The sequence below is a fragment of the Falco rusticolus genome, chromosome 9 (genome assembly GCF_015220075.1).
Source record: "Falco rusticolus isolate bFalRus1 chromosome 9, bFalRus1.pri, whole genome shotgun sequence".
In the NCBI taxonomy this organism is placed as follows: domain Eukaryota; kingdom Metazoa; phylum Chordata; class Aves; order Falconiformes; family Falconidae; genus Falco; species Falco rusticolus.
Genome location: NC_051195.1, coordinates 9,986,493 through 10,000,225, shown reverse-complemented (window position 1 = coordinate 10,000,225; position 13,733 = coordinate 9,986,493). Strand labels below are relative to the sequence as shown.

The following is a 13,733-nucleotide window of genomic DNA, read 5'->3' as shown; positions in this document are numbered from 1 at the left end:
TTTGTCACTGCAAGTTGGGAGCGATAACTGGCTGGAATGATTAAACGAACACAGAATTTGCTCCAACCAAAGACTTTGTCTTTACCTATTATTTTTTCCACACACAGAAAGAAGAAAAAAAGAATCCCTCTCTTTTGGAAGAACATGTTTTCTTTCTTCCATTCTGACAGCTGCTAGACCACAATGTCAGTCTAGCCCTTCTCCAGCTCACAGTGATGCTCATCCTAGGTATCAGTTGTATTTAGCTAAATCAAGTAAAATTTCAAATCACAGTTTAAAAACCATTTACTGTCCTGTAAAGCATGCTAAATCTTGTAACAGAACAGAGAAAGAAGGTTTACACAGTTTTGGTTCTAACAAAAATCTTCCTGAAGTCTTTGCTTTCACTCTCAAGACAGCACAACAGTGACACAACTCCAGTACCTTGTTGCTTTTCCTGTCGTCAAGTCACAGTTACTGTAGTTAGAGCTAATTATTTCAAACACACACATTTAGCTGTAATACAAGAACATCTCTAAAGCAAAACCCCCTTACTGCTTCCAATGGCACCTGGCTTTTCAAGGACCACTAGGACCACTCCAACATTCCCAGTGGGAGATGGCAACTGTTATAAATTTCCAACAATTTACATCTCCCAATCTCATTTTAGACCAGCAGTGAGTCATTTTTCACACTGAGAACCTAGAGGCCTCTCTGGTTCTTTGCCTTAATTGAAATTGCTTCTGTAGTAAATACACTAAGTAATTTCATTTGTTTTTCTTCTATGATGGAAAGACAATATCTTCCAGAGTGAGCAAGATTAATGTCACCTGGGTCTGACCAGACAATCATAGGGGAGACTATCAGACAAGAAACAAATACCCTGCTTTGTACGCAGATGTTCAGTGTTCAATTTATCTCCTCAGGAGCAGCCCTTGTTCAGCTTTCTATTGTTGAGTTCAAAGCCCAGTCAGTAATATTTGCATTTAAAAATGTTTAAATTTATGTTTCCTGTGAGAGCTTGCTTTAGAAGATGCTCATTTTAAACCAGTCTGTGAAACTGAAACTAGGGATCGGTGTCTGTAGCTGCAGGTTCAGACCTACAGAGCCCTAAACAGGGCTTTGGGAAACGACAGCACAGGCAGGCACAATTTAAAAATCTGTAACTTGTTCTGTCCATTAAAATTAGTAACGCCAACATACTTTAAATGTAGACATTCCTCAAAAAAATAAGGAATATATCGAAGGAGATTGCATTTAACCATTAAGTTTGATCACATCTTCCATAGAAGCTAACTTTCTGTATGAAATGCTACTACTGCAAGTTTTGCTGAGAGCAAATCTCTGAAGTAAAGCAGATACTCAGTTCATACAAAACAGAAAACCACTGGTTCTTTGCAACAGCACATGCAATAAATACAAATTCACAACAACAAAGCATAGGTACAACTGAGGTATCTATTATACAGACAGATAAAAGAGCCAAAGAGATTTTCTGAGGACTGCAGAATACCCACGCATCTCGATGCTTGATAATTTTTTCTTTCCAGTGCATTACGAAATGCTATCTACAAGCCCCAGCCCCAACATCAACTACATCTTACATCTTACAGGAGCAGAGACACATTCACCACCATAGACCCGTTTTGGACTTCACATCCAGACTTTCCTAAAAGCCTGGTTTAAGTTACAAAAGTAAGAGTCAAAAGTACGTCAGTTTCTGGGCTGCTTTTGGCTGGGATACAGTTAATTTTCTTCACGCTAGCTAGTATGGGGCTATGTTTTGGATTTGTGCTCAAAACAGGGTTGACAACACAGGGTGTTTTCATTGTTGCTGAGTAGTGCTCACAGGGAGACAAGACCTTTTCTACTCCCCTCACTGCCCCACCAGTGAGTGGGCTGGGGGGCACAAGAAGTCAGGCGGGGACACAGCCAGGACAGCTGACCCTGACCGATGGAAAGGATATCCCATAATATACGGCATCGTGCTCAACATGTAAATCTAGGGAAAGAAGGAGGAAGGGGAGGACATGGCATCTAGAGTTATGGTTTTGTCTTCCCCAGTTTCTAGTTTTTGATTCACACTATTTAGGTTTTATTATTATGAAGCTACCAACCTTCATGACTTTTTTTGTTTGTTAATGAAATCTTATTTATTCCACTTATTCCTCAAGTCAGGTGTTATTGGTAACTGCTACAAAGTATGATTTAACTTATACAGATCTGTCAGGAATAAATAAATAAAGTATGGATTTATTAGGATATTCATGAAAGTTCACAACGAGACACAAATAGCCTTGCAGTTATAATCAGATTATAAAAAAAATAAAAAGGGAGTATTTACCTCGGCATCCAGAAAACCTGTGGAGGAAAGCCAATCAGGTGGTTTTTTCCCTCACATGTTATTGAAACTTAAGTAAGTTGAGACAAAAAGAATCCACAAAATGGAAATTATATAGGAGCCTTATCAAACATGAACATACTAACCTCTACTGAACTTCTCAGAAAAATAGCACACGTTATAAGGAACAATACTGCATTTGTTTTGGGAATATATTACTTAAGAGCACTCTTCAAATCAATTTTCTGTTATTCTGTGATCTTTATCCTTGAATTCCCTCTCATGAAGAGACACAGACTAATACAAATTAGAACAATCTATGATGACGAATCCTGATGATTCTTTGATTATTCTTTAACTGAAATTTAAATAATGTATTTAAATAATGTATTATACACATAGCACTTATGTAAATACCTTGCTATCAGCATACTTTAGCAGGTATACTTGAACATGAGCGTTAGAAAAGATGAAACACTAAAACACTTATTCAGTAGGACTCCTCTGTATAGAAATCTCTCTTTTTAAAGAGAAATACTACATATGACATCTTGTCTAGCAAGCAACATGTTTCACAGAGTGTCATCTCCGGAGTATTCAGAGCAAGAACTTGTCTTAACAGGCTAGCTACATGCTGCAGACAAACCTGCAGAAATTGGGAATGGTTTTGAAATTTTGACCAGTGGAATCCCAATTGTATTTAGGAAACGAATTTGCTGTCCTGGAGCTTGATGATCTGGTCTGTTTGCACAGTTCATGCTTTCGGTTGTTCAGCCCTCCAGCAGCAAAAATGCTACCAACCCCCGTGGAAGTGCTATGTCACTGTTCTCATCGCTGGACTCCTCACGAATTTCTTTGAATGCCTCCAAGACACACAGGTTGATAAAAGAGCACTGGCAGTGAGGTACATTTGGACGCACTGCAGCTCAAAAGAGAACACGTTCAGGACTGCATGCTGTAAGCTGAGAAAAGGTAACTTGTAAAGGGCAAATGCCATTCGGAAGAGTTTGCTTTCTTCTCTCCATGAATATATGTATGTTTTCACAGCTGCCTCCCTTCTTACTTTCCATTTGTGACTTACCTCATGTTCAGAGGGACAGATATGTTACTCAAAACAACAACAGAAAATAAAACATCTAAATTCACACTAAGACTAAGCCCTAGTCTGTCTCTATCACCATATTTTCAGTTGCTCTCAGCACATATGGGATCCCTGAAGCAGAAGACAGAAAACAGTGATAGAAATCAACAGAAATCTTCTCTGGAGAATGCCAGTTCCAGTCCAAGTGAAAGTGTGTTGCGCACACTAGGAAAATATACTGTCCAGGAATCAATCACATGATGAACTAATTCTCTACACACTTCAAATCAACAGCAAAGTGAGCATTCAGGTAACTACCAGCCTCGTGAAAATCTAAGGCACAGACTAGGAAAACAGCAGAGCTGGCTCGTTGCGATAGTTGAGTCTCTGCAGTTTTCCTAAGTGCTACAGGAAAGGCATTAGTGCAAAAATGTTCCAACCTGGCAACTGACTTTTACTGCTACATCTCTCAAAGTCACAACTGGTACTACGGGAACAAGGACCTGTCAAATGTCAAAAAGAACAGGCCAGATAAACCACCTCATATTTTGACTAACCAAAATAAAGAGGCGGCAGCATCTCAGCCATGCGACCTCCGTTATAAACATTGGTGTTCCAGTGCACAACAGAGCAGTGAGTGCCAAGAAGGAAGTGAATTTCCATTCCAGCAAAATAATATCTATCTACACAGATATGTCATGAGGCCCTAAAATTCACACTAAAATGAAGAGGAATTGCCAACCCAAGGATAAAAGTCTGACATAAGTATGAATGTGTTTCTTCCAAGAGTAGAAGGAAGACCAAATAAATGCATCAAGTAGCAGACACCTCAGAGGAAGGGAACAAGAACAGCTTGATCAAGTAAGGCCCAGTGGGGAAGAGCATCTTTCATTCTGTGGGTTCTTCAGATGCTCCATCGAGACGTTTGAGAACTGACTCCTGACAAGTCTGCTGCATGCCAAGCCCACCTGACAGAGGCTAAAGATACAGTAAACTGCAGATCTTTTATTAGAGTTCTGTTCTGAGTAAACAAATAAAAGCGAGACAGAAGGTGTATTATTATCCTTGCTTCAAATACATAACACTACAAAACAGAGAGCAAAGCAGCCAAGACAGTGAGAGTCTGTGTGAAGAGCTGGGAAGTGAACCTAGAAGATCACCTGAAATGTAGTCAGTTTTCTGTATCAAAAGCTGTTTCAGAAGGTAACAGCTGAAAGGAAATGATACCTTTATTTTAATGAAGAGTGTCAAGTGGACGGTTTTAGGACATTAAGCACCAATGGATCAGACAGCTGCGTGGAAATGTAGCAAGAATTTCAGACTACACAGATAGAAAGTTCTTAACCAGCTTCCAACTACATCGAGAACCACATTATATGGTCAGTTCAATATGTTTACCGAGTTTTATCTTTAAAAGGGCAGTCTTGATTTTTCCATTTTCCTTTCCTCTGCTCCCTCCCTCCCTGCTGTCACTCTAACTGAAAACCTCTTCCAAATGCAACTGCCTAATAGTTCAGAATTCCCCCTTTATTCCAATAATGTATTCGATTTACACCTGTATGTTTTTGTGCCAACGCTGTCCTGTAGCTTCATTGCTCTTCTTGTTTTAAGTTATTTGTTAGTATTTACATGCATTTCATAACTCTGCTCAGCTTTCATTTCATGAACAAACCAAGCCAAGCTCTTCTGCTCTGCTCTCAAAGCTGACTACTCATTCTTCTTATCAGCCACTTTCCTAAGTACAGGTACAGCTTTTCTATTTCTTCTCCAGTCATATGAGACCATTTTGACTTGACTGATTTGCTGAAAATCTTCGGTGTGAGGCATGAGACTGACAATTCATATGCTATTTCTTTCCAAATGCAGGCACGTCAATCATTTGGTACCTTCAAGCTGGAGGGATGCCATCAGCCTTGGCTGTAGTAATTTCCATTCTATACTTGTAATCCTTTTAGCTGCCTCGCTTTGCCTTGTCTCCACAGATAATATGAGTATTAGTATTGGAAACTTAGGCAAAGTGTTCATCTAGCCTTATGGTCCCCATAATCTAGAGGTTATACTTTCTACCTTTTCCTTATTCATACTGCAGCCTCATTTTTTCTCTACTTTTCTGTCATTTCTGTAAGCTTGATTTGGTAATACACCAAAATACACTTTGCCCAATCCATACTGTTGCTTTGAAACAAGGCAGTAAAACATGTTAGTTGATACACTCTGATCAGGACATACCTTAGGTCTCAGTATCTTGTCCAGTGATGTTTTACCACCACCATTTGCCAGTACTCTCACTGCAAATACCTTCATTAACCCGGGGTCCAATTTATTCACAGCTTTGGTATCATATCCACTTAGAACAGCCCTATTATTTTAAAGTTACATTACAATGATCAAAGCTAAATAAATAAAACATGTAAAACCCTCAAATATAATAAATTTTTAGTTTATGCTTCATATAAAATACAGATTATGAAGTAATACAGCTCTTGAAAAGTAAAATCAAAAGCACACCAGGCAGAGCCTAGAGGACTGAAAACAAAGCAGTATCAAAAAGAGGCTGCTATCTCTGCTATCAAACATCTAACACTTATCTGCCCATCCAAGCTATCACAGCATTTGTTTGCTGTGGCTTCTCGGCGATTGCTAAAGTACCTTTCCCCTCCCCCCCCCCCCCCAGTCCTGCCCTCAGGCTCCTTCCCTCTCTCTGTGCAGAGATACTGAGCACTGTCCTTTTCTGACAAAGCTCCCTGTATGATCTCATCCTGTCGTCCCCTTGTCTGGCCTCAGCTTGGCCTCCTGACAAAAGCAAATGTAGCTACAAGAGCAACGAAGTCCAGTAGCTCCATAAAGTATTTTTTTAAAAAAAATATTTCAGAACAGAAAATTATTCCTTTTCTTTTGTTTTCTTTCTTTCTTTTTTTTTTTTTTTTTTAACCTGAAACACACTGATCGGTGAGCTCTGCTTCACTTCAATAGAAGACCTTAAAATAAAGGTACCAAATCACTTAAAAATCTTCTACAGTAAGGACAAAAGAAGCAGATATCATGCTCAGCAAAGGTCCAAGCAAGCACGACTCAGAAAGAGGTCTTCTTCAGGCTTAAGGAAGAAAAACTGGAATACGCAAACACCCATGCACTCAAATACTAAGAGAGACGGAGGCTGCTGAAGTTTGAAAGCAAATGAGCAGAGCTAACCTGCTGGGCCATTCCCTGTAGGTGTCACAACAAAGCAAAGGAACTTGTCATGGAAGGTTTGGGGAGCAGCTATCACCAAAAGAGAGACATATATTTTTAAAGGCTTTGTCATTTGTCTTCAGGGTCGGAAGTGCTGTATTTGACCTCCTACTGAGGCAGCAGCCCAGATGCAGCAGCTTGGGCTAGAAGAATAAAAGGAGGCGCAGCTATTATTTCAGGTAGAGACACCAGAAAGCAGAGACAAAAGGCACAGTCATTAAATCATCATTACTATTTAAAAGCACACATGACAACTTTTTTAATACTTTTCATGCTACACAGGTCTCCCCTCAAGGCGTTCTCTAAACCAATTTGTAGTAGCTAATTGTTAAAAATCTCAATGGCCAAGTAAACAAGACAAAAAAGCACAACGTCAAACACCGTCTCAGCAACACCAAATGGTCCTGGATGGGAAATTCTAAGATGCTGACAGCTCTAGGTCTCTTCCCTGCCTTCCTCCCCAGCTGAGGCTGTGCCACCTGAGAAGGTTGCTGTCCCACCTGGCTCCAGCACCTCATCTCTCCCTGCTTCCCCCCATGCTTGCCCGTACTCTGAGCTGCCATCTGCAGCTCCAGTAATCACTCCTCAACCTCTTCAGCTTAGCAGGGAGCTACCACCAAAACGGCTTAAATCAACGGGGATGGAACAGCGTGGGGCCACTTGCATGAGCCCGGGTGTGGGCTTCCCACAGAGCTGAGCCAGTCTGGCAGCTGCCTGCTCTGCCCTCTCGCCTCAGGCTCCAGCCCTCTTTCCTCAGGGATAACAGAGAACCAGGGCACTACCTCGGGGACCCTCACTCTCCTGGGGCCCTGCAGAGAGCCAGCCAAACAGAAAATAAGCCGTAGCAGCAAAAGCTCTTCTGCCATCAGAGGTCCCTGAGCAATCTCAGGCTGGGAATTGCTGGAGAACAGGAGCAGGACTACCGGTTGCACTGGTTTGGCTGCCTCTGCACACCAGCAGACCCGAGGGACATCAGGCTGGGGTGGTCCACCTGCTCCATACAGCAGAGCTGCAAAGCCCGCCAGCCACCACTGGCAGGCCAGTCCGGCATCCCAGCCTGCAGGACCAACAGTCAGTGGAGCCTTGTCCTAAGCTGTAAAGCGGTACTAATAGTGGATGGCCCTTGGAAGGATTTGGTGCAAACATTCTCCCTAGTGTTCACCTACTCAAATGTGTTTTAATTAGAAAATGTTCTTTTCTTCCTACATTTCAGAATGTCAGACCCTAAACAATACGGATTAAAAACATTTCCAGAGTGATCCCTTTGGCAGCATTAAATTCATACTTGGGAGGAATGAATTCAAACCATTGTGAATCCAAAAATTCCCCTTAAGCCTGGAGGAAGGGAAAAACAAATGCTTATTCATTAAACGTAATGCCATTTGATATTTACATCGGGGACTTCTGTAGGAAAGTGACTGGAAAAAGTGTTGAAGGTGTCTTCCAATAGATGTAGCAGAAAAAAAAAAAGTTACTCAAAACAGCGTGCAAGCACCCTTGACAACAAATTCAGCAAATCATGAAAGGCAGCTTTCAATGATGCACACTGTTTACAAAAAAAGCAAAGGACAATCGCAACATTTTTACAAAAACTGAATGAGGGAATAGAGCCACTGCTGCTTTAAAAATCAGAAAACGTGAGTGCACTTAGATGTGGAAATTAACCCTTTCAAAAGAGTCAGGATGGTCTGAAACGACCTCACATCAAAGCCTCTCAGTCTTTCAATGCCCCTTCAATGATGTAGCTCTCACAGACTGTATGTCAATGTGACATCCTTACAGTAGCGGCCATATGTGACACTTCACAAAATATGTTATGGTATGTCCCAAAATATGAGTACTCAAGAGAGACAATAAGAGCACTAAAAACCATAATGTACACGGGCACGATGAAATCCCTGGAATAACTGGCGAAACAATTATATGCAGGTTAAAACTAAAGCAGTTGTGAAACCAAATATTTAAGGTCATTGGAAACAAATTAGTTGTATATGCAAACTGGGAAACAGGAAGCAAAGCGAAGGACTGAGAAGGTTTTTAGAATACACTGAAAGAAAAGCACATGATTCCATTACCAGCTTTCCCAGCATCGTATCAATTAAGAATGGAAAGACTGAAATCTTTACAGATTGCTAGGGTAATGAGTTGGGAAAAAAAAAAAAAAGCATATATTCTCAAGAAGGAATTACTTGCTGAAATCAAACACCGACACGGAGCTTTTTTAGGACATGACCGACTGACCTGACCAGTGGTTTTCAAAACCCTCACCTAAGCCCTAAAGGACAAGGACTACAACATGCCAAGATCCAAAGACTCACAACCTCTCCTTCACTAACACACTGACAGACACACACCTCAGGAAGAACTGGTGAAAGAGGGGGTATGACTATTTTTAAAAGGTATATTTTCAAAGGAAATAAAGTTTTAATCTCTCACTTAATACAGTCTTAGCTGGAAATCCTCCTTTGACAAGCTTGTTTTAAAAAAAAATCAGGAAGAGATGCAATAGCTAACTTTTGGAGAAACTTCTTAGAAATTCAGAAAAAAAGGCAGATTGTGGCTGGTCAACTGAATGTTTTAGCTTATACACAATCTTCCTGGATGACAGGAAGATAGCTAATTTGACATTCAGTAAAATTAATGATCCCTTTCCACACAAAAAAATAAAACATTAAGTCCAGTGAATATGCCTTGACGTGAAAGCTGCTTTTGCACCAGGAACTATTTAGAGCACTAAGGACAGAAGGTAGCCATGAGTAAAGCTTGGGGCTGATAAAAACTGAACATGAAAAGAAATATTAACACCCAATCAGTTGACTACAAACTAATGTTTTGGGAGAAGGTAACCTTTTCGGATGTTCTAAAATGGGGACTGCATACCAGTTTAATGCTGAGCAGAAAAGTTATCCATGCTCAGTTTGGAAGGGAACAATTATCTTCCTGTTTTCCAAGCCAGTGCACATTATGTTGACATTCATCAGCTAAGAAAAGGAGAATCAGAATTAAATGCTCCAGTTAAATCAAACACGTGAGAAGCAGAAAAGACCCTGAAGTGCATTTTCTACTTTTACTATACAGAGAAGCAGTGGCAATACATCACAATCAAATATTGCTATTTGATCAGAGCTCTGTAACAGATTTTTGCTGTAAAACAGTGAAAAAAATGGCTACATGATACTGTATCAATCGCACTGCCACCTACTCTTAGCTCAAAATTCTAAAGCTAATGACTAGATGTATGAGAAAACATGGCACTTGTTTGCACAGACATATGCAGTCAAGGAATAAAAGTTTGGCAATAGATTTATCAGGGAGTGCAGAATGAGAGTGAAAGATTTAGAGATTGACACATGACAGAAAATCAATGGTTTACCAAGACAGAGGGGCCTGAGTGTGTTCATTCCCACCATGAAATTACTGAACATCCATGCTTCTGGAAGTAACATTTCATCCATAAGATCAAACAAGGCCACAAACAGCACTAGCTGGAGAAAATACGAATTTCCAAAGTTATGTATCCTCAGAAAAGCATGCCACTGAAATGCTAAAAGCAGCAGCACTATTACCACCAAATAAGTGTTCGGTTTCGGTTTTGTTTTTTGAACAATGCAAGACCGTCACATTTATTCAGAATATGACCACCCAAGAATCAGTAATACACAAAAAAAAGGCTTTTCCTACCAGCTGATTTTGGAGTGAATTTGTCTCTGTTGGCTGCGCATACTGCCAGTAGCCTGTATCCAAGATCCAAGTCAAATCCTTGCTGAGCTGCCACTCGACTAACCACCTGCAAAGGGAAAGAGAGAAAGCTTCATTAGGGGTTACTCGAGCTCTTCGCACAGTTACATCGACCTGCTTATCAGCGCCAATGTTAGGCAACTGAATCTGCTGCAAAAGCCACAGCACAAAAACGTTATGAGGCATTGTTCTCCAGTAGTTTCCAGTGCAAGCACAACAAACTGAACAGGAGTCTTCTGGTGACCGAATTATTTGACCACTTGCCAGAAGAAAAGCCTGGTAGTTCTATGAAAGTTGGAGAGACAAAGCTTTTCCAGAAGAAATTATGCAAATATTGTACAGAATACAATTTACTCTACTTGAGACTCCAGGATGAGAAGTCCCTAAGTCTCTGTCTCTGTGTTACAAGCAGTTCCTGGCCCTGTTCCCAAGAGCTGGGCCCAGGTCCTTCAGGTTAAAATGCCCTCCACGCTGCTGGGCAGTGTTCTATGCTGTGATCAGTGTCACAGCTGCTGTATTTCAACAATACTGTATTGGGAAGCATATTTACCTTTTAGAATAAACAGGCCTGTGCAAGAAGTATTTGCCAAACACATTAAACAAAGAAAGAAGATTTTTTTTTTCTTTTTTTTTTTTTTTTTTTTTTTTTGGGTACTGATCTAGAAGGACTAGCAAAAATAGGCAAACCAAAGACTGGCGTTAAGGATGAAAAGCAGTCAACTATTTCTCCAGGCTAGCAACCAAGCTATCAGCTAAGAACATATCCTTGTGAAAATGTGCACAGTATAAACACAATACTGTGGTCATTCTGGCAAACTATGCTACAGTCATACACAGCAAAGCTTTTATATTCCCTTCTAGTGGCACAGGATGACTTCAGACTCAGAGGCATAGATAAACCAGATTATTCTTACCATTGCCATTACTGCTTTGCATTGAAACAAGGAACTCCACAAGAAACAGGACACCATTTCCTTGTGTGAAGCAAAACGAAGTCCCTAACCTAGACAGGTTACAGTACCAAAAAATACCCTTTTCCCACCCCTACCTCCATTTAAAAGCTTCTTTCTAAATTAATGACACTGCAATTATCTGTGTCTCGGACTGGTTCCCTGCAAAAAGCAACAGTATAGCATAGAGTGAAGAACCAACATAAGTGACAACCTGCAGATGGTAAACAAATGCACTGTTCTGCCCTACCTACTCAACGCTATTACATGAATCTTACTATGCTGACCTTTTCCCAATATCTACTTTTCCTAATCAACAATTAAGAACCAAATTCCTTTCTTAAGAAAGAATTAGCATGGATAAAGTTCTGGGGAGATTTTTGTTGGTTTTGTTTTTCCTATTAATTTAGAAATTACGAATTCACATGACTTACTAGGTGGGAGTGTCGCCCCACTAAATGTTTTTTAACCCTCCTGATCTCAAAATTGAGTAGAGAGCTTCAGGAAAATGAAATAAGAATTTGGGATAACCAGTACAGTAATACAGAACCCTAGAACACACCTACTGTTTTATCTCCTGTTTCTCTTTACAATTACAATTGTAAGTTTTAGATAGGAAAGAAGAAAAAAATTGTGAGAAAGTATGCCATTATTTCTAATAAATCAAAAAACATTTCCAACTTGGTACATCAGCCTTTAACCTTTACACTTCGAAGTTTGATTGTTGCTAATATTCTGGCTAAGACCCTGGGTCCAAACTTGCAACAATAAGGTAAAATTTAAAAAAAAAAAAAAACCACAAGCGAAAGAACAACAGCAGAACAAGATCTCTCATATTTCATGCTAGGTTAGCAATAAGAGTGAAGACTGGTGGGCTGCTATGAAATCTAGAAGACACTTATAGACCTGGAAATCTAACTGTTCCCCTTTCCTACTTCCAGTATCACTGCAGTTCAGCCACTGACAGGCAGACGTTAGGGAAGGGATCAGTAAGAAGTAGTCAGAAAGCTCCTGTAAAAACCCCATCTTGTTAAAGGCTCCTGAGGGCAATGTCTCATTAAAGTGTAAACATTATTTAAACTCCTTTAGGTATCATCTACTGTACCATCACAGAGGAATGCTTTTCAGAGTGCTAATAAGGTCTGTAAAATAAAGGAGAAAGTGCCCTCCAATTTTCTGTTTCGGAAAAGCACATTTTCACTGAATTATTTATTTTTAAACTGGACAGGAATGAAGGCAGATACACCTGCTCACCAGTGAATGCACGGTAATTAAGAAGTACATTGCCTGCTTATATGCTTGGTTCATTTTAAAACATGAAGCTACAAATACCCTCCTAAAGGCAGCTGTCCTCCCTATGTCTGAAAGAGGGTAGACTGAGATGAGAGATAAGGCAGAAATTGTTCCCCGTGAGGGCGGCGAGGCGCTGGCCCAGGCTGCCCAGAGCAGCTGGGGGTGCCCCATCCCTGGCAGTGCTCAAGGCCGGGCTGGACGGGGCTTTGGGCAACCTGGGCTGGTGGAAGGTGTCCCTGCCTGTGGCAGGGGGCTGGAACTAGATGGTCTTTGAGGTCCCTTCCAACCCAAACCATTCTTTGATTCTATGAAATACTGAGACCCTGCTGGCCAGAGGCCAACTCACTACTCTCAAAAGCAACACTTTACTAATTACAGGAAGAATTCTACAAGGTAACTCAGCAAAAACAGAGACTTGAAAAATCCTGAGGCCATGAAAGCCAGTCTATGATTGCAATGTCTTGGCTGAATAGAGTGCGAAGCCTGGGTCAGTCCAAATCCTAATCTCTCACACTCTCATTTGATATCTCAGTTGCCTTTTTAAAATTTCCTTCACTAGAGAAAGCACTGATCTGTACCTCACTGCGGCCAAAAGTAGAGCTTCTGGATGCCAGGGTGCACAGCCCCAATGGTCATGGCATCATCCTGCTGAAGCCCACCTGAAAGCGAGTGAAGCTACACCTTAGCAACGCTGCAGGCAGATGATGAAGTGTGAGAAGGCAGAATCTGAACTTCTGAGTCCAGAGAAGTCAGCCAGTCAAACTATTACTTATTGCTTAAGGTTTTCATGAAAAATGTGAGGGAAAATGAACTGCAAATTCAGTTCAGCTAAAAAAAAAAATAAATATCTAAATTTGATAGGAAGTGCTTCCGCTAACAAACTGCAGAAAAAAAATCCTTTTTCCGGTTAAAAATTCCTCTGTTATGTAATAGGAAACAGACATTTCTAATAAAATTTCTATTTTGCCGAGAGTAATCTTCTTTTAAAATTTTTCTTTTGTGCACTCTGCCGAATGCAGAAAGAGGCTCTGTAAAACAAACTGGTCAAACAGTACTCAAAAGGGCTTTTTCTGGGCCTTTCTCCCCCAGCTCTTGGCTTTTATACACCACTCCTCAGCAA

At 40.6% G+C, this 13,733-nt stretch overlaps 1 protein-coding gene across 7 annotated transcripts in view; it reads right to left on the bottom strand.

Moving 5' to 3' along the window:
* Nucleotides 1–13,733, bottom strand: part of ZMIZ1 (zinc finger MIZ-type containing 1) — a 357,468-nt gene that overhangs the window by 118,809 nt on the left and 224,926 nt on the right. For all 7 annotated transcript variants that reach the window (XM_037399104.1, XM_037399105.1, XM_037399103.1 and 4 more), the window contains one exon: nt 10,314–10,419. In XM_037399104.1, coding sequence (XP_037255001.1) covers nt 10,314–10,419 — 106 coding nt within the window. The remainder of the gene's footprint in view (nt 1–10,313; nt 10,420–13,733) is intronic.